Source organism: Colletotrichum siamense, assembly GCF_013390195.1.
Source record: "Colletotrichum siamense strain Cg363 chromosome Unknown KSG_Cg363_contig05, whole genome shotgun sequence".
Taxonomy (NCBI): Eukaryota; Fungi; Ascomycota; class Sordariomycetes; order Glomerellales; family Glomerellaceae; genus Colletotrichum; species Colletotrichum siamense.
In genome coordinates this window covers 467,298-486,661 of record NW_023501018.1, presented here as the reverse complement: position 1 = coordinate 486,661, position 19,364 = coordinate 467,298, and the positions used below count along the sequence as shown (strand labels likewise).

The following is a 19,364-nucleotide window of genomic DNA, read 5'->3' as shown; positions in this document are numbered from 1 at the left end:
ATGGATGGTACGTAGTCCAAGCAACAATGATATTCCTTTTACTACGGCTTTGCAAAACCAAAATCACAGTAATTTACCTACAATTTGTGAAGAATAAACCCTTCTCGAAGCCATACGTCTAAACATTACGTTTCCCCTGTAGAACCCGGAATATGCCGAGACGGTGACAGGGATACGTCGAAGGAGAGTAAAATCGCATGATTCATTACTTCTGTGTCCTATGAAATTTTCCACTGTCAGCATCTTTGCCGTCACTTGTCGGAGTTCTTTCAACCGTGTGAGATCTCACATTTGCATTTGATGAATTCTTCCTAAGTCCGACGCTGACACCCCTGTCACCAACCGAGGACCGGACGACTAACAAGTGGAGCTCAGTCTTGACGAGTCTAGGGTCCACCACCATCGAGGAGAAACCATGCTATGTTCGAGGAACCCGTGGCCGTATGGAAGACCAGCCACAGACATAACGAGTGTGGGAGGATAGATGGTGGTGACGAATATTACAAAATTTGTTATGTTTTGCGATGTACGATATTAAGTCTAACACAGTGGAGGTCGCTGAAAGTATTCTCCGACAATAAACAGCAGTCAACTTGGAAGACGACTCAGAAGACACCTCTTGCAACTCAGGGAGCGAATGCCAGCTAACATTCATCGGGTTTGGCCGCGTTATCACGGATTTCGTGACTTTCGCATTCTTGACCGATGTTTGGATTGAGCACGCTCTCCACACAGGGATGGGGGCTAGGTTCATGGCTGATTGGCTGCGTACAAGGGATTATTGAATTGATGCCACACTTACGCAAAAGTCTGCTACTTACAGGTAGTTGGGACAAGTCTGTGCCATTTTATCAGAAATTGATGAACATAGGGTTGATGAAAGAACCCAGAGGAAACAGGCCAGCGGGTTTGGAAATGAAATGCAAGAGGCTGGTTGAGGGATGTCAAGGCATCTAAACCGCAGTGTAGCCAGTATAGGTGCGCCTCCAGGCGCCAAACTGCGAAGAAGAAAGGTTAGAAGAGAAAAAAGATCATTGTACCTAACTTCCATGGGCAACAGCCGGATAACACCCGGGAATAGGCTTTCGACTCGGAGGATGACCAAAGTGAACAATAGAAATCTTTCCTTGATCTTTAGTTACACGAAGCAAATATGTATTGCGCAACACCCGTACACATGATCATCATTCCATGCATCTCCCCCATGAAAGCCTCTTCAAGCGGAGCGTGCTCCCATTCGTCACAAAAGAAGTAAGTTACTGCTTGATCACAGCCCTCACTGTATTCTCCATGCTCTCTTTTTCCAGCCCGAGCCTCTCGTTCCAAATGCCACCCTTGACGTCTGTATGGTCCTCTAGCGCTTCACTGCCAAGGACCAATGCCATAATCACGGAAGCTCCACCACCCACGATGTCACCTCCGCCAAGTCTCTTGAAACCATCAAACCTCACATTCTCAGAAGTCTCTTCTTTGACTTTCCAGTCCTGGCCGGTTGCCTCCTGGAGGGCGTTCAGAATCTCAAGCTGAGTAGTTGTAAAAGATTCAACAAAAACAAGCTGATTTCTCGTCTCAGAGGGATGCTTCAGAACCGATATAATGGCACGTCCAATCTGAGCCACAGTGCTTGTAGTAAATCGGGTGTTCCCACCGTCCACCAGGGTGGCGACCCTGTTGTTGAGGTCAAAGCCAGTCATACCCAGCTCCAATCCCTGAATCGATGTTAGCGGAATTGAACACTGTCTCGATCAGGACCTTAAACATACCCAATCGAAGAACGGGCCTGTAATGATGGCGGTCCAGCTAATGTGCTCTTCATGAGAAGTAAGCCAGTCTAATTGAGCCTTCTTGGGCTGGAAAAAGGGAACCGCCTCGATGACGAGATCAGACTTCGTGCAAGTAGGTTAGCTGAGGCTTCCGATGGCAAAATAAGGATGCATACAGAGGAATCAGACCCATACTCGCTGGGGATGAATCTTTTCACTCCTGCTTTGATGGCTGCTTCGGCTACTTTTTGCTGCTCTCCGAGAGCAACAATCGGGAGCATGCTGACGACGGCATCTTGACCATTCAGTGCTTCAACGAGAGATCCTTCGCTAAAGTCACTTTTGATGACCTTGGCTTCCTTTGGAAAGGTTGCAGCTGAGCCCTCACGACTGAGAATAGTCAGGTCAAGGCCAGATTGCAGTAGCTGTGGTAGAACGCCTCTTCCAATGTTTCCACTTGCCTGGATTTTAGGTTTGTTAGATTGCTGATCTCATCTTCCGCGTGAACAATCACAAACAACTTACACCGACTAGCACAAGTTTAGTAAGAGACATCCTGTATGATTGTGAAAAGCTAGCTGTTCATTTGAATGCACATAACGGCCTCGACCTTTTGCAGGGACCGTCAAATCAACTTAAATAGTTTACAATTGCAGTGTCGCCGTAGCACTTCTGCCACTTCCACAGCTGGCACTCGCCTTGGATTACGAAGCATAACTTCCAGTCAAGCATTAACCCAACGAAGACCTGAGCGGCGCAATGTTTGTGCCATGAGACCCAGACATAAAGGGCTGTACAATATCAATGTGCTGAATAATGTGAGCTCCGTCGGCTTTGGGGCCCATGAGTCGACCCGACGAGGGGGTCAGATACGGTTCTGGGCTAACTGTTAAGCCGACGAGGTCGTCTGTCTATGCTTAGTAAAAAACGAAAGATTTCATTTCTACTAGGTTTCTTCCATGCGCCATAACTTTAAGATAAGGTGCAATTAAGGGTGTGGCCGTCGGCTTGTGCTAAGGCCGTCGGCATTAATCCAGCACTACTAGTTGTGATTAGTGAACACATCCCCACCATCACCAGAACCGTACTTTTTGAACTTTGTTGATCTCCAGATGCGACCGAGGTGAATGACGCAGACCTTTCATCTTTGGAATACAAATCATCAGGATCAGAAATGGTTTCTGGTATGCAGATCGCCACTGCAGCATGTATTCGTTGCCATAAGTATGAACTAGTTAGCCAACGACCCAGGCTGACTTGCGACATTCAGCTACCCATCGACACAGAAACCAACTTGATACATACCACAGAGTCTCATTTTTACTATTCAAATCGAACCCGCATTATGGCCGCTTGTGCATCTTCCAAACCAACTATGAAGGCCCTGGTGACAAACCGGACTATCGCAACCCGCGTTTTCAACCTCAGCACCGGAAAGTCTGTTTTCAAGGGCGCCCATGTCACCGAAACGTCGAAGCCCACCATCACTGATCACGAGATATTGGTTAAGGTGCATGCTGTGGCTCTCAACCCTAGCGATTTCAAGCATATTGATGTCATCTCCCCAAAAGGGTGCATAGTCGGGTGTGACTATGCCGGAGAGGTCGTCGAGGTCGGGCATTCCGCGGCCGGAACGTGGAGGATAGGTGATCGCGTTGCCGGTGTTGTTCACGGCGGACTATACCGAGACCGGGGTTCCTTTGCGGAATATCTCAAGACGGATAGCGATCTAGCTTGGAAGATTCCGCAGAGTGTCAGCGACGAAGAGGCAGCTACGTACGGCGTCTCGGCTGTGACAGCCGTCCTGGCGGTCAACGTTCACTTGGGTCTTCCATGGCCTGGTGAGCCGGGAACAGGTCCGCAGTCATTAGCGTCCAAGTCAACGAACAAAACTATTTTCATCTACGCAGGCTCCACGAGCGTCGGTCTTTTCGCCATCCAGCTTTCGAAGCTTGCAGGATACACCGTTGTTACGACAGCGTCGCCTCACTCCTATGAGCTCGTCAAGCGCTACGGTGCGGACCATGTATTCAACTACAGGTCTGAAACCTGGATTCAAGAAGTTACCACTGCATTTCCAGATATTTCCCTGGCTTTTGATTGCTTCTCTGAAGGAGGATCTGGACCAGCCATTGCCAACGTCATCAAATCTCAGGGCGGAAAGATTGTCACGTTGCTCGATCAAGGCGAATCCAAGGTTCCTGGAGTCAAATACGATATGATCATGCTTTATACCGTGTTTGGCCGCGAGTTCGCCTGGCTGCCTCCGATTGGTCCCAAGTTTCATATAGACATCGAGCACCGCCAGGCTTTGGCCCGATTCTATGCGATCTTGCCTCAGATTCAAACCTCACTCAATCCGCCCCCCATCAAAGTGGTTGATGGCGGGATTGAGGTGTTGCTTGAGTCGCTGGATTTGCTGCGTCAAGGAAAGGTTTCAGGGAGCAAGCTGGTTGTGAAGTTCTGAGAAGAAGAATATGATCGGATCCAAGTGTCATTGTTCGTTATTGTTACCAAGTAGTCATGACCTGTTAAAATCATTCGTTGTAATACCGAGACCTATGTTCTCTTCTCCATCTACGAAGGGTGTATTGTGTTTGCTGAGACTCCGATAGTTGAGTGGCTCCATGGAAGAATCCTTCTTCGGAAGATTCAATCGTTCACATAATAAGTATGGATCTATCGTGTGCCTGTTCGGAAAGGTCTGGGCAGTTTATCTTTGTCAGACTCAGAGCCTAATCGTGATTGGTTGGGACATGCTCCGCACCATGAATAACATACTAAGACTTTTCGAGATCCTAATGCCAAACAAGACCATATGTGCCTCCTAGATAGCTGACAAACCTTCCAAACACCGCATCATGCCGACGGCATATTAAGATAGTGGAGCATTGCGGCGGAGGTTGGGCCATCAATGAAATTCACGCGTCACGGCCGGGGAGATTGCATTTCCGACGGCCGCGCTTGACGAGAAGACGTCCATGGTGACAAATTGTTCTGACAATGGAAGGTTCTGTCAATTGCTTAAATGCGCAAGCAAATCATTATGAATCCTCCATTTGTTTAGACCAACTAGAAACCCATCAAAACACGACGCAATGGCCGCCCTTGATCAAAAACAGCCTAAGCTTATCGCAGTACTTGGAGCCACAGGAAACCAAGGTCGAGGTGTTGTCAAGGCCCTTCTAGATGCACCTCACCACTTCGATGTCCGTGCGATCACCCGAGATCCAGATGGCGCGGCTGCTCGAAACCTTTTAGCTTTAGTCGGCCATCACGGGAGGCTTACATTTACCCGCGCCGACGTCTATGACTCGAAGAGTTTGGCAGAGGCATTCGAAGGCTCCTATGGCGTTTTCGCCATGACGCAGAGTTTCGTTGCGGGAACAATGTACCACAAAGAGGAAGACCTACGGCACGAGCTCGAGGCCGGGCGGAATATTGTCGATGCCGCTGAAAAGACCGGTGTCAAGCATTTTATCTTCAGTAGTTTGCCAAACATCGAAAACGCTAGCAACGGGCGCTACAGCAAGGTGTTCCATTTTGACTTCAAATCACGGATTGACGAGTGGGCGAGAGAGCGATTGCCCGCCGTCACAACCCTGATACCGGGTAAGGCTGGCGCATCATGAGCTCCAACGATAAGTCATGTTGCCAAGGGCTGATGGGACTGAATAGGGCTATTCTACGAAAACCTTCAATGGCCTAACTACTGCCGACGAGATGGTAAGAAACTTTTATCAACAAGCAGAGGCCGATGTCTGATGTATGCAACAGACGACGGTACAGTGCGATTTTGCGCTGCAGTTTCGGAGTCGACAGTTGGTGAATGGGTCGACGTAGGGCACGATGTCGGAATATTTGTTCGCGGTATGTATGTGACACCGCTGGGACCGAATTGGAATCGCTAACCTTGTTTTACCTAGCTGTACTGATAGCGGGAACGTCTAAAACTGCATCAAAGACGTATCCCATTGGAAGTCCTAAGATCTCTTTCGGAGAGTTGGCTAGTGTCTTCTCTAGTATGACAGGTATTCCCGCTCGCTTTGAAAGTGTTGGTCTGGAGGACTGGACGTCTACTGTTGTCTCCGTGGCCGGAGAGGGCTTTAAAGAGGACATCCGGCAAATGGTGCAATGGGTTGCCCATGCGCCTAAAGATAAGATATGCTACGGGACAATGAATTCCGTGGATGACTGCTCATGGGAAGATCTTGGGGTCAAGGCCAGTACGTTTGAAGAATGGATTTTGAGAAGTAATTGGCGAGGCCCTTAATTGGACAATACTGGCGTCAGGCGGCGTCTATCCACTTCAATCTCATATTCTTAATGGCATTACTCCTACTTGTCCCAGAGTCAAAGTCTCAGCCTTAACTTTGCCCCAAATGCAAAGTCGTTTTTCGAGAAAATTTCCTCACAGACTGTGAGGGCCTTTCACCGCTGTGCGTCTGTGCATATGATGCCAGGCGTTGACAAAGTCACCAAACTAGCAGCCCAGATAACTACAGGGAATGCGAATAATATCACACCTCAAAACACATGAGACTGAACTACGTTAGCAGAAGTTTCATCAAATTGTGGACAAGGCGTATGCAGATAGCATGGATTCCAACGGTCGTCTTATCGAAAGGAGCTTTACTACCAGGGCAAACCCGTGACCCGCCCACCCTGAGAAGAGACTGGGGGCAAAAGGAGTATTACAAATACGTGTGGATACTGACACAGGGGGGAATAAAGCGCTATCTAGGTCTAACAGATAGACTCCGAACGATGTGCGTGGGTTCCGTTGCTCCACAAGAATTCCATAGCTTCAGAGTCGGCGCAATATTCCAACCGCATTGTTGGGATTACTGATCACTCAATGTCCCGTCCCGTACTACGTGATATTTTCGAAATAGCAATTCATTGCTTACTTATCTCGAAGATATTATGATCTTTCATGATGGAATCACGACAAATTAGATAGATACCAAAAGTCCTCTGTCCCGGACGCCGGCCCGGGCGTACGATTGGATACGATTCAATTCCTGACCAGCTCCGTCGGAAAATTACCCGATTGATGAATCACGCCAGGAGAAACGGGTCAAAGATTAGACCGGATGAACTTTACCATCCTTGCGAGAACCATCTCGATGGCAGCTAACCACTCCAACCAGACATATCTGATTTGCGTCTCTGCGCGTCGGAATTCTCTCAGTGCTTCATAATGATGCCAGCGTTTCATTCAAAAGCCTTAGAATTCTCTGAGATGTACTTCAAATCGAAACAACCGATCATCTTTAAATTGTTACACGGTCGGCATCACGATGTTTCTGTTGCCGGCTTTGGCTGCATTATTGGCAGCAACGGCCTCGGCCACCCTGTTCAGCTCCATTCCTCTCAACTTATCCCCAAACTCAACAGAATTCAACTTTCATGTTACCGCAGACAAACTAGAGAGATTTCGAACTTCACTGTCAGCCTCCAGCGTTGCCGTAGATGACTGGTATAACCAGCACCAGAACATCCAATTCGGCACCACAAGATCATGGCTTGCAGAGGCCAAGGAGGCATGGATCAATTTTGATTGGAGGGACAAGGAAAACCATATCAATAGGTTCCCTAATTTCAACATCCCAATCGACGACAACAATCTTGGTGTCACAAATATTCACTTCATTGCTCTCTTTTCCTAGAGAAAAGACGCTTTACCTCTCCTATTCTTACATGGGTGGCCTGGGTCGGTCATAGAATTTCTCCCAGTCTTGGACCTACTGACTTCAAAGTACAATGCGGAGACACTCCCATACCATGTCATCATACCTTCCTTGCCACACTATGGGCTCTCTGGAGGTCCGTCGGATGTGGAGCTTACTCTAAGCGACGCAGCAAGACTTATGAACGAGCTGATGCGAAGCCTTGGTTTCGTGTCGGGTTATGTCGTCCAGGGAGGTGATATCGGGAGCTTTATCGCTAGGATACTGTCGGCAACATACCCTGAATGCAAAGCATTTCACAGTGAGCTAACTTGGAAGTATGCTTGATCTGCTCTTTGTGGCTGACTAGACCAAAGTAAACATGCTGGCACCCTCATCTGAGGATGAAATTCTCAGCAATGCAAACATCACCGCGTCGGAAACTGAACATGTTCAGCACATGTACGATTTCAGTGCTAATGGATCGTCTTACATTCTCGAACACGGATTGAGGCCGTCGACGATGGGGCTTGTTCTCGCTTCGGGTCCGCTTGCTGCGTTGTCCTGGTAAGGCTTTCCACGAAAACATTATCAGCACGTCAACAGATAGCTTCTAAGAAGTTGAGATCCTTTGAGGCGAAACGTATGAAACTAAATGTCTTCCAGGATCGGGGAAAAGCTCATCGAATGGCCAGACCACAGATATCCCCTATCGCTCGATAACATCCTCACATTGGTCACCTTCTATTGGCATACGAACTCTTGCTCACGCAACCTTTACCCATATCGACCCATGGCGGAAGCCGCCGTGGAAGATAAGTTGTTCAATGTTCCAACTTCCAAAGCGAAACCCTTCGGATACTCGGTATTTCCAGCGGAAAACATTCTCATGCCCGAAGCATGGGCCAAAAATGATTATCCTACGAGCGAAATCAGAAGGTAAAGCCTTCATTGTCCCTTCTATCGTGTTTCTTTAAACTTACTGAACGTCTTCGAAGGGCGGGCATTTCGCTGCATTGGAACAGCCTGAAATATTCCTGAGTAATGTGGAGGATTTCCTGAAGTTGGCTAGGCCGCTCATCGAAATCTGAAGGTATAACCCGACCTTCAGGACCGACCTCATGATATGAGTTGCAGCAGTTTCAATTGATCACAGATCGGTTCCGTAGATTATGAACGAATTAACTCAGTTGTACAATTTTTGAGATAATCGTATGTAAATTTGATCTCGGGAGAGAAGGCAGCAATAAATGGCATTGGGAAAGCGGGACTACTTGGGACATAGTTAGAAGTTACCGTTCAAAGACGGAGTATCAAGTTCAGTTGTGATTACAACTGTGATGGACCTCATTTGCATAAGATACGTAGCATTACTCAGCTTCTAAGAAGCCCTGGTTGGGCTTTCGATGAGCGGCCCTCCATAGGTTGTCTTTCAATTGATGTGAACTCTCGAGCTACTGAACTTTGCAATATGCACAATAATTGATAAGACGCGCACCTACCGTCAAAGTCTGCCATTCATCATGCTTCGGCCCTAAGTGAGAACGCACACCAGATGAAAGTTTCCACTGGGGGGAGTAATCGCAGATCAAATATTGAACTTGCTGCGAATAGGTATGTGCCGAGGTTTTGCAGGGGGGAGGAGAGCGGTTCCTTGTCTCAACTACCACATCGACAGATCAAGAGTTTGTAGTACGAAAGCGATGATGAGCGCAGTGTCAGTACCTCATCATGTACTATTAGCTAGGTTGAAAGCTGACAGTGGTTTCAGTATGTCGTTGTAAAGTCATAATGGCTCCCTACAATTCCTTTAGTCGCTACGTTATTGGTTAAGGAAGCTTAACAGCGAATAATGAGGGGCAATAGAGATTTCTCTAGGCCGCTGGGCGGGCTCTAGTCGGACCCCGACGATAAATCAATTGCAGCCCCGGACGTCTTGAGTGTAGATCAAACCCCACCCCCATCCTACATCAGCTGTGTTTTACTTCCTGACCTATCGCCAATCCGTGTTTTCCGCCCCGTAATCCGCTTGATGCAACCGTAATTGACACCATTCAGCGTAGCCAACAGGCTGCACATGTGGATTGCAAGTGGTACGCGCAAAGAGAACTGCTCTGCTGCCATCTGTACAATGCATCCAGTGGCAATACGAACCCGACATACAGCGGCTATACGAACCCGACATCCTGTGGTTATACGAATCCGACGACCAGTGAGTATACGAAACCTGCATCATTCTCAGCGCACCCTTGACCAATTCTGCGGGACTTGCTTCCAAATCAAGTTCACATAAATCTAAGTTCTTCTTCTGAGAAAGTTGCATTGTAATACCCTTCTTAGCCTATCACATTTTATTGCCTTGCCAATTAAATACGGTATTGCTGGGCTCTGGGGCAAAATGTTGCTATTTTTAGCCCTACCTATCATCTTTCTTTACCTCTATTACAAGTTACATTATCGTCGATTCCGCAAATATGCAAACTTTCCTCAGCTGAAATCATCCCTCGTCTGGGGGCATCTCCAAACCCTTCGCAAGGTCCATAAAGATCGAGACCGCGTTGATGGAGACATTGGTATGTATTTCACCGATGGACCAATAATTGATTACTAACAATGAATTTCAGATCCGGTCTTTGGCGACCTCATGGAGCAAGCCGGCAACCCTCCGGTTTTATTCATTGACTTTTGGCCACTGAACGAACCCATGCTCCTGATCAGAAACCATGACGTAGCCGAGCAGGTTTCGAAGCAATCCCAGCTATGGCCTTACAGCCTACCGAAGTCGCCTTCGTTCAAGGAATATCTGCCGCTCGTTGGCGACCATTCGTTGATTTGGGAATCTGTGAGTGGCAATAGTATCAGAAACAGCGGATTGTACTTACGACATTGGCGGAGTAGGGTGATCACTGGAAGACATTGCGCAAACTCTTCAATCCTGGCTTTGCGCCCAAGCATTTGATGACTTTGTTGTCGGTCGTCCTCGACAAAACAAAGATCTTCGTGCAGATTTTAGACGAGGATGCGGCCAAGGCAGATGTGTTTGATTTGTCCTCCCCCTGTACTAACCTCACGTTCGATATAATCGGTACTCAGATCCCGTTCACGCTCACTAGGAGATGTAGCTGATCAAAACTTAGGAGCTGTGACTATGGATGAAGATCTCCACGCCCAAGATCCGGACGTACTCCAGAATGACTTCATCCAAAATTACAAACGGTTTGCCGCGACGTACCGTGACGATGGTTCTCCATCATTATTGCCTTCTTTCAGTGTACGCTGGGAGCGACGACGGCTTGGACAGGCCTTGGATACCTTTCTCGGGGACGTTGTTCGACGGAAATTCGATCTCTACAAAGCAGACAGTAACACGACAAGTCGCATTGTCCTCGCCCTCAGCCTGAAAGACATCAATGTCCTCACTCAACCCATTATGGACGACATCATTAGCGCATTAAAGACGTTCCTGTTCGCTGGGCACGACACGACAAGCATTTTGTTACAATGGGCCTTGTATGAGCTTTCAAGCAATCCGCAAATACTTGCGCGCATGCGGAACGAACTAGATCGGGTTTTCGGCCAGAGTGCTGATCTAGATCGTGTCCTTGAAATGATTTATAAAGGCGGAGAAGAGGTCGTTGGTCAGCTGAAGTACACGTCTGCGGTCATAAAGGAGGTTTTGCGGTTGCATCCTCCAGCTGCGACAGCGAGATACTCCCCTCCAGCAACCGGATTCCACTTGGTTTTACCTGATGGTAGCCGTGTTTGCGCCGACGACTTGATGTTATACAACTGCAACTACTTGATCCATCGAGACCCGCAGGTCTACGGGGAAACAAAGGATGATTTCGTCCCGGAAAGATGGCTTGATGCGTCAGCTACCGATCCCCAAGCCAGTGCCAAATTTGAAAACGGTCACATCCCCCCCTCATCTTGGAGGCCATTTGAGAGGGGACCACGGAATTGCATCGGGCAGGAATTAGCCAATATTGAGGCCAAGGTGATTCTTGTTGTTCTTGTCGGCCGATACGACTTCGTTAAGCAAGGACTGGGCAGTCCTATTCTTGGAGTAAATGGCGATCCATTGCTGGACGCGAAAGGAAGGCACATCACTGAGTCGGATGTCTACAATGTAAGATTGGAATGCGCTCAACTACCCACGCTCGCTGACCATCGAAAGTCACGACAGATTACCGCACAGCCAGTTGATGGAATGAGAGTTAGGGCAATCCGCAGGACAGTGTAGTGACATTGAGGATAAGATCGCAATTTCTTTCGCAGAACACAAGATGTCAAGTCTCATCGAGCGAGTAGCAGTTACTTAGCTATTCAGGCCAGAGTCTTCAGCGGACAGTTGGACATTTATCTACGGTTGCTTTCAAAAGCAAAGTCCGTTCTGAAACAGAGGAAAAGGGATCTGAAGGGTTGGCCAAGCGCGCTCCATCTTCTCCATGGAATCTCACGCTGTCGCTGGGTCTGTGGCAACTATGTCCAGCCTTCACGGCTGCCCTGCCTTCTCGAGAGTGGAAGGCGCCACTTATCTACCTGATTACATCTTAACAGTGGAGGTGCCAAGCTATAAAGTATGACTCCAGCACACTTGGTAATTTGACGACTCATTCTGATTCCGGAAACTTCACTTGACGGCCTTAATTGGTAATATGCACAATGAGATTCATCGTGTCCATATCACTCATCATGGATGCAGCTAACATGAGGCATTTCAATGTTTAGATAAGAATTTCCTTTGCCGGCCCGCGCATTTAGCTCCATTAAGTCTCTAATGATGGAGCGGAAATCATCGCATGTGGGCCGGGAGGCTCAGCAATTGCAATGTTGGGGCATGAGACACATAGGGTAACTATGACTGGCCCTCAACTCAGGGCAATCATCTGGATTCTTGATGACTGGATGTATGAATTAGGTTGATCTCAGGTTTTGATGCCGGCTTATCAACTGATGACCGTAGCTTTCAAGCTCATACCTAAATGAACATATCGGGAGGGAAAGGGTGGTTGCGGAAACAAAATGGTCCCGTGCTTTCGGACTATATCCGAGTGGACTCAATCACTCGCAATATTCAACGCAGCCTCCGGAAGCAAATTGATGAGCGGACGCTTCGCAAATATAGTTCTTGAGATAAATAAGACTTTTGGGTCTGCTTGCTGGTGCTCCCATTCCAAAGAAGCAACGGTCATTCAAGTCTTTCACCACCAAACACCATACAGAACTTGGGCCTACCATCATGCTCATCAGCGTCGTTATTTCCACCGCCCTGTTGGCAATGTTCCAGCCAGTTATGGCATCATGCGACTGCAGTCTCAGGGTCGAAAGTCACATCAGCCCGGGATTTTCGCTGGATGTTGTGTCAACTCTGATTATCGGCTCTCAAGCTGCTGCGATAGTTGACTTGCCCCTCGCCGTTTCTGCCGCCGAAAACCTGGCTGCTTGGGTCAAGAACACCACTGACAAGCCCCTACTGGCCGCCTTCACAACGCACAATCACCCTGATCACTATTTGAGCGGAAAGGCTTTTCTGCAACACTTCCCCGACGCCAAGCACTACGCTACGCCTGAGACAGTGCATGGAATCCAGAACGAGGCTCTCAACAAGGCAAGCATTCACGCGACATGTCACAGGGCTATGGCTAACAGCTACACTGTTTAGACTGAGTTTTGGTCTGCCGCCTACGGTCCCGGCGTCATCGCCCCCATTCCCGCAATCCCGACCGCTTACAACTTCTCTTTTTTCACGCTCCCTGGCAATGAGAAGTGCCCGATCGAGATACTCAAGAACGTTGGTGGCGACACGATCGACTTGTCTGCTTTCTGGATTCCGTCGAGCAAGACGCTGATCGCGGGTGACGTCGTCTACGGCCACCAAATGCATGCCTGGCTTGCCGACCTTCTCACACCTGCCCTGACGGAGTCTTGGCTCACCACTCTCGACTTCATCGCGGGCCTCGGACCTAATCTCGTCATACCCGGCCATGCATTGTCAGCCGATACCTTCAGTGCTTGCTTGGACGTCAATCACACGCGTGAATACGTCTCGTTCTTCCAGAAGAACATCGAAGCTAAGGGCGCCGACTTTTACACCCCACAGGAAATTTCGAAATTGATCGACGATGCTTTCCCTGGGTTAACGAACCTGACATCGTCAACAACTTCGGCTACCCTTCTCAACATAACCTCTGAGAACTTCGGCCGGGGCGGAGAAAGGCAAGTGCATTACTTCGACTTGACTATTTATAATGAGACAGAAATCCTGGATGGGTGGCGCTTGTAACCAACAATGCGGACATCGCAAACACACCTTGGTAGAGGGATAACGCATTTCAGGTGGTCTGTTCAAGCATATATATTGGCAAGTGCGAGGGGGAGTACGTGGTTTTTGTGGTAATCAATAAATTGCAATGACAGCCTATCACGCCCCCTGCCAGACGCCATGTCGATTTAGACCGTACTCTATCGCATGATGAATAGCATCCTTCTTCCCTTCTCACTTTCTTTTCGCAGTTTGCCGCCTGATGATCTATCATACAGTGAAAAATTACCAGCCCTCAGGTGAACTTGTTCAGCTGCCAAGAAGCTATCCAACACTCATGTTCGGAGTTAGCCCACTGCGCTGCGGCTGAACCATTGCCAATGCTGGTGGCTGGAGTTTAAAATTCGCCGCAGGCATTCTTCAAGCCACAAGTCGAGGTTCTGGACTGGCTTCATGAATTTCTTTCACTCAGGTCTTCCGCTTGCATGTACTGCAGCTCTTCCCCCGCGCTTATCGTGGCTGATTTGGGTCAGCTGTTGTTCTCTTTAGGCATCTTCTAACGGTTTCTTATGGCCAGCTGGTGAGCTGCAACTAAGAAGATCTTGTTCTCTTATAGCTATGCTGTGTCCTACCCAACATGAGCTTTTTGAACCTTGCTGTCTGCACTTTCCTGGCCAACAAATTCCGAGTTAGCCTTTTTCCGCCATGAAGCCTTCGCAAGCACTTCTTATAATTGTGTCCTTGACGTGCTCAGCTTGGGCCCAAAGCAACACGCTCTCCCCAGCACAAGATGCTGCCTCCTCTCAGGCACGTCAGCCGGAAACCTCAGCGGCCAATGCTCCAGCATCATCAGTCGGGAGACCGCCCGCGTCAGCTAGTTCGCCCAGTAATTGCCATCAGACCCGACTTCCCCTATGTTTTTGAACTGATAGAATCGCATCAGATGTAGATGTACCGCCCCTAGGCAGCTCCGCCCGACCCGACCCCCAAGAAACAACCGCTGCCGTAAGTCAACCTGTGCCGAAGACGCCAGGAAACTCGCCCAAAGCGACATCCGGAGCTGTGCAAGTTGCCGCCTCTTCGAAGGGAGACGACCGGACAGTCGATTCGCCGTCACCTAGTGTCGTCAACGTAAACCCGGACAACTCTAACAACCCGCAGGCCACCCGGGCCCCGTCCATCTCTGTCCAAGGAGGGGCGACAAGCACCGGAGCTGCATCCGCTGCTCCAACCACCAGCAAAACTGGGCCAGCACAACCCGGCTCACCTTCCAATGGCAATGGCACAGATACTAGATCGGGAGGCGGGTATGGCTTTTTACTTCACAATTGCTAGGCCCTAGAGATTGACATGAAACAGATCCGGTGTCGGCGCCGGCGCAGGTGTAGCCACCGCCTCGCCGTCATCACCGAACCTCGCGACAACAGTGTCCTTCTCCGCTCAGCCCTCTGATGGATTCTCAAACGTCAACCAGTCCGTCGTCGAGAAGATGCCTGAATCGAAAACACCTACGCCACCAGATGCTTCTACGCTTGAGCAGTTCAATGCTGAGTTGACCGCCAACGTCCCCGAAAAGGCCATATCTCAAAAGAATGCGAAGGCTTTAGCTATCCTGGAGACAGCCTACTTTGAGTATTTCGTCAATAAAGACCCTGCACCGGTAGACATGGGAAGGATTGCAATACCCGCTAGCATCTCTCAGTGCCAGACCCAGTATGCAAGGAATCTAGTGAAGAGAAACAGCATCGTCGACGAGATTCTAAGCTATGTCCCTCTCCTGTCAAGAGATCTCCGTGGCTTTGACAATTGCAAGGCTGTCGAATCTTTGGAGGTTGGAGTCTACTTCCACTACATGAGAGCCACATCAACCGCCGACAGACCCAATGAGCTGGAGTCTCGAGTGAAAGCCCAGGTATGAGAGCGTCCTCGAATCTCCGAGACTTCCGTGAGAGCTGACAGCGCACGTGCAAGGTCGACGTCCTCAAAGAAGCACTAGGCGCAATCAAGATCAACTTTCGCTACATGTCCCTGAACTGGTGGGAGCCCAAGACCGGCGAAGACTGGTCCGTCGTCACACGCAGAGAAACCAAACTGCAAGAGTGGCAGCAGCGTACCCGTGCCCCGGGAAAGCTCACTCTAACAGTGTGGCTTGTGAACGGGCTTCGCGGGAGCCAAAACGACGATCTCAATAGCGTAAGCGTTGCCCCTTTTCTCGCGACCGGCCCTAGCTAGAGGAGGAGTTCGCGCTAACCCGTCACGCCTGTCACGGATAGTACGCCACCTTTCCCAACGAGAACTTGGACGCGAATGACGGCATCGTGATTGAGGCCGCGCATGTCCAGGGCGGAGATTCTACTACGCTCGTTCACGATGTCGGACACTGGTTGGGGTTGGGACACACATTTGGCGATATCGGGACGCAGTGCGCCAGCCAGGACGGGTTGACGAACGCGACGCAAACATGGGGAATGAAAGACGTGGTTTACGAATGTTCTCAGGTCCCCTGTTCAGGCGGGAGCGCGGTTGAGATAAACAACTACATGAGCGTAAGCGATCCCCGTTCCAGACGTTTCGGTATCACCCACGTGCGATTGAAGATGAGTTTCAACTGGCTGACGCGTCAAACAGTACTCCTCATGTCGCGGCAAAACTCCGCAGGACGGGTTCACGACGGACCAGAAGGCGCGGATGTTTGCCAATGCGCTGCAGTTCCGTCGCGGGTACGAGGCGGGAGAGTGCATGCCTGACGGCAAGGCGGCTGTGCGGAAACGGTCTAGCATGCAGGATTTGTTGGATGGCAAGTGCCCTGACGTTGACAAACAAGCCAATATCCTGATGGACGCGCCTCATAGTCTGAGCGCAAGGACGCACGGATTGTCAAAGATGGGATGGGCTGTTCTTGCAGGGTGGTGGGCGGTGAAACTGGTCATGTAGGTAGGAGATTGGACGAGATCTTCACTGATGTTTTTCAACGGTGGTGTGTTGACCTTCAAGGAAGCCGGACCTTGGTCCGATGAGCGGGTCACAGTAATAATGGCTTCACCAGAGAATGAGAATGTCGTGAAGTCAGATCAAAAGACGTATTAATATTATATACCAGGCTGCTTGTATTGTTTTGAACTACACGCCCGACCCCAGTACGTCCGAATGTAGAACAAGGGTGCCGCGCCAGGCATCCCAAGTTTTGTTGGTGAATTACTCATACAACATCACCCCATGAGCCATTTCGTCACACCTTTTTCTCATCAACTGGCGTACATCTGACCCAACCATTCTCATAGCTGTGCCGACATACGACTCGTACGGTTCTCTACGCCGCTTAGATGGCGAGGGCACCGAGGACGAGCATGGCCAGACCGCCAATGGGGGCGAGGGCACCAGCACCAGCCTGGACGGGGGTGGTGGAAGCGCTGCCAGCACCAGTGGTGGTAGCGTTGCTGCCGCCGGCCTTGGTGGTGGTCGCGGCGACGGTGGTGGTGGCAGCGGGCTCGGTGCCGGTGACGGTGTTGTAGGGAAGGGAGACAGAGCCGCTGGCGGAGGTGGGGATGCTCACGGAGGGAGCAGCGGAAGAGGCCTCAGATGCAGCGGAGGAGGCAGCAGAAGCGGCAGAGGAGACAGCAGAGCTGGCAGAGCCGGAGCCAGCGGCAGCGCAAAGCTTCTCGGAAGCGGGGATGACCTCGCCTGGTGATGGGGTTAGCTATGGACCACTTGGGATAGGGCATGACGGTGTAACATACTGACGGCAACGTCAACACCGCAGGCGGCGATGACACAGGAGGTGGCAGCACTCTGGATGGCAGCCTTGTTGTCGGGCTTGCAAGTGCAAGCGTAGTCACCCTCCTTGCAGCTGGTGGCAGAGGCGGTGGCCTTGCTCAAGCAGTCACGGGCGCACTCGGGGATGATGGAGGCATCCTGGGCCACGACGAGGGCGGCGAGGGCGGCGATGGCGAAAGAGTACTTCATCTTGACGGTGGTTGAGGTTTGGGTATTACGTGTGTAAGTTGATGGCGATAGTAATACAGTGAAGACAGCGGGTGTCGATTGATGTGGACAAGCGAGTGTGGATGAGAGGGATAGAGATTCAATATTGGAAGAAGCTGCGGGACGTAGGGCTTTATGTAGGTGGAAGTGAAGGGTGGTTGCACTCCGGTGTGCATGCGTGGATGCGCAGGCGGGAACTTTGAGCTCAGGTGTGGAAAAGATGGTCAATCGCGGAGAAGGTTTGCGAGAACCTGGTTGGCTGGCCGCATTGAGCTGGGAAAAGGACGGACTCAACGAAGCAGGTAGAGAGAAGTCACCGAGCAGGCTTGAGCTAGAGCAAAAGGACCTGTGACCACGAGGAGGGAGTGAGGCAAACCCGGGGGTTGAACGAGCTGGGAGCCTTCATCCTTGCCCATCAGCAACGTTGTTGTTAGGCTGGACGGAACTTGCATGCATTGCAACGATATGATGAAAAAGAATCGAGTGACAACGGCTCGATGCTGTTAGTTCCCCGCGCATCCCCGAGCTACTGCTCACACCTGATCGTATGGAGGGGAGGCGAGGGTTGCAGAGAACAAGGGGGCTAGCCGGATCCACTGCCAGATTGGACAGTCTGGTCCGATGGGGACGGGGATCATCTCAGGTCGGGGGCCGGGCGAGGATTTTGGACCTTCTTGCCGCGGCGGCGCGTATGGTACGGGCGGGAAAGGAGTGGAAGGATTGACTATGCTGCGCAGGGCCGTTTTCCTCTTCTTGTCACTCGTTCGCTCGGTATTCATTTCGCTGGACATGTGAAGAAGGAGATGGATTCCCTAGAAAGGGTGTAGCATGATGCAGATTGACCAGCACCTTGCAGTGTTTGGAAGCTGGTTTTCTGCATTGGATCGGGTGCAATTTCGGGTCCAACAGGCTAGATTGCTCCTCGCCCCAGATGACCGTTCGTGCTACGCCGTAATTCACCTGGAAATATTCTGCGGACGAATAATGTTGATTCAATTACACTCATCGATGACTCGATGGCGGATCATACTTGCTGGTCTCGGTCAAGAGCCCGACTGTCCAGGGTGTTGCTCTCTTCCTCCGTTTGCTGGGCTGAGAAAATCCGGGGTGACTGGGGGCGAGCGGAAAGATTTCTTGGCTTCAATGACAGGGTGGGAACTGAGGGTTCCTCTCTGCATGTTCGATGAGTGAAGGAGAAAACACCAAAAGATGCACAGCTAAGGTCGAAAAGACTGTGCGGAAAGTCTAGTTCAGCTCACCTCAGCTCAGATGAACCGATGGCTGAAATCCATGATTGTGTGTATGCGTCTGATGGGGTGTACACCTCGCAGGGGGGTCTAAAAAGCAGGCAGGGGGCTGTGGCAGTGCTAGAAGAATAGATCTTCTGGGCTATGTAAGCATAACTTTCCCCTCACAGTCCACTCTACTATATCTAAACTGTCCCTAAGCTATACCTATATCTAAATAAAATAAAGGCTGTATTATAGTAGAATATAATCATAATAGATGTTAACAATAGAGTTATATTATCCCTAGTATATACTATATATATACTATAACTAATAGCTTATAAGAAAATACTTATTACCTCTTCTCTTCTATATAATAGAGATATACTATATATATATAGAACTTATTCCTAAAGTATACTATTTTTAAGCTAAATATTACTAATATCTTAAC

The 19,364-nt window shown here is 49.8% G+C and overlaps 7 protein-coding genes across 7 annotated transcripts; 5 read left to right on the top strand and 2 right to left on the bottom strand.

Moving 5' to 3' along the window:
- Positions 1-1,256: 1,256 nt before the first annotated feature.
- Positions 1,257-2,318, bottom strand: CGCS363_v007787 (Isoflavone reductase-like protein; the record flags this gene model as incomplete). The annotated part of the gene is made up of 4 exons (XM_036639636.1): positions 1,257-1,709; positions 1,764-1,886; positions 1,940-2,224; positions 2,289-2,318. The coding sequence occupies 4 exons, from the start codon at positions 2,316-2,318 to the stop codon at positions 1,257-1,259; spliced, it is 891 nt and encodes a 296-aa protein (XP_036493955.1).
- An 820-nt stretch (positions 2,319-3,138) lies between these two features.
- Positions 3,139-4,230, top strand: ACTTS2-1 (Trans-enoyl reductase ACTTS2; the record flags this gene model as incomplete). The annotated part of the gene is made up of 1 exon (XM_036639635.1): positions 3,139-4,230. One exon carries the CDS (start codon positions 3,139-3,141, stop codon positions 4,228-4,230), a length of 1,092 nt encoding a protein of 363 aa, XP_036493954.1.
- Positions 4,231-4,861: 631 nt separating this feature from the next.
- NMRAL1-9 (NmrA-like family domain-containing protein 1) lies at positions 4,862-7,435 on the top strand (the record flags this gene model as incomplete). The annotated part of the gene is made up of 5 exons (XM_036639634.1): positions 4,862-5,375; positions 5,442-5,489; positions 5,541-5,633; positions 5,690-5,989; positions 7,164-7,435. The coding sequence occupies 5 exons, from the start codon at positions 4,862-4,864 to the stop codon at positions 7,433-7,435; spliced, it is 1,227 nt and encodes a 408-aa protein (XP_036493953.1).
- Positions 7,436-9,833: 2,398 nt separating this feature from the next.
- Positions 9,834-11,656, top strand: stcS-5 (putative sterigmatocystin biosynthesis P450 monooxygenase stcS; the record flags this gene model as incomplete). Its single annotated transcript, XM_036639633.1, has 5 exons — positions 9,834-10,008; positions 10,060-10,277; positions 10,334-10,520; positions 10,573-11,564; positions 11,651-11,656. 5 exons carry the CDS (start codon positions 9,834-9,836, stop codon positions 11,654-11,656), a joined length of 1,578 nt encoding a protein of 525 aa, XP_036493952.1.
- Positions 11,657-12,677: 1,021 nt separating this feature from the next.
- CGCS363_v007783 (uncharacterized protein) lies at positions 12,678-13,721 on the top strand (the record flags this gene model as incomplete). The annotated part of the gene is made up of 2 exons (XM_036639632.1): positions 12,678-13,013; positions 13,101-13,721. The coding sequence occupies 2 exons, from the start codon at positions 12,678-12,680 to the stop codon at positions 13,719-13,721; spliced, it is 957 nt and encodes a 318-aa protein (XP_036493959.1).
- A 684-nt stretch (positions 13,722-14,405) lies between these two features.
- On the top strand, positions 14,406-16,634 carry CGCS363_v007782 (Extracellular metalloprotease; the record flags this gene model as incomplete). Its single annotated transcript, XM_036639631.1, has 6 exons — positions 14,406-14,586; positions 14,644-15,007; positions 15,060-15,612; positions 15,672-15,893; positions 15,974-16,246; positions 16,329-16,634. The coding sequence occupies 6 exons, from the start codon at positions 14,406-14,408 to the stop codon at positions 16,632-16,634; spliced, it is 1,899 nt and encodes a 632-aa protein (XP_036493958.1).
- A 385-nt stretch (positions 16,635-17,019) lies between these two features.
- On the bottom strand, positions 17,020-17,663 carry CGCS363_v007781 (uncharacterized protein; the record flags this gene model as incomplete). The annotated part of the gene is made up of 2 exons (XM_036639630.1): positions 17,020-17,381; positions 17,438-17,663. 2 exons carry the CDS (start codon positions 17,661-17,663, stop codon positions 17,020-17,022), a joined length of 588 nt encoding a protein of 195 aa, XP_036493957.1.
- Between the last annotated feature and the right edge of the window lie 1,701 nt (positions 17,664-19,364).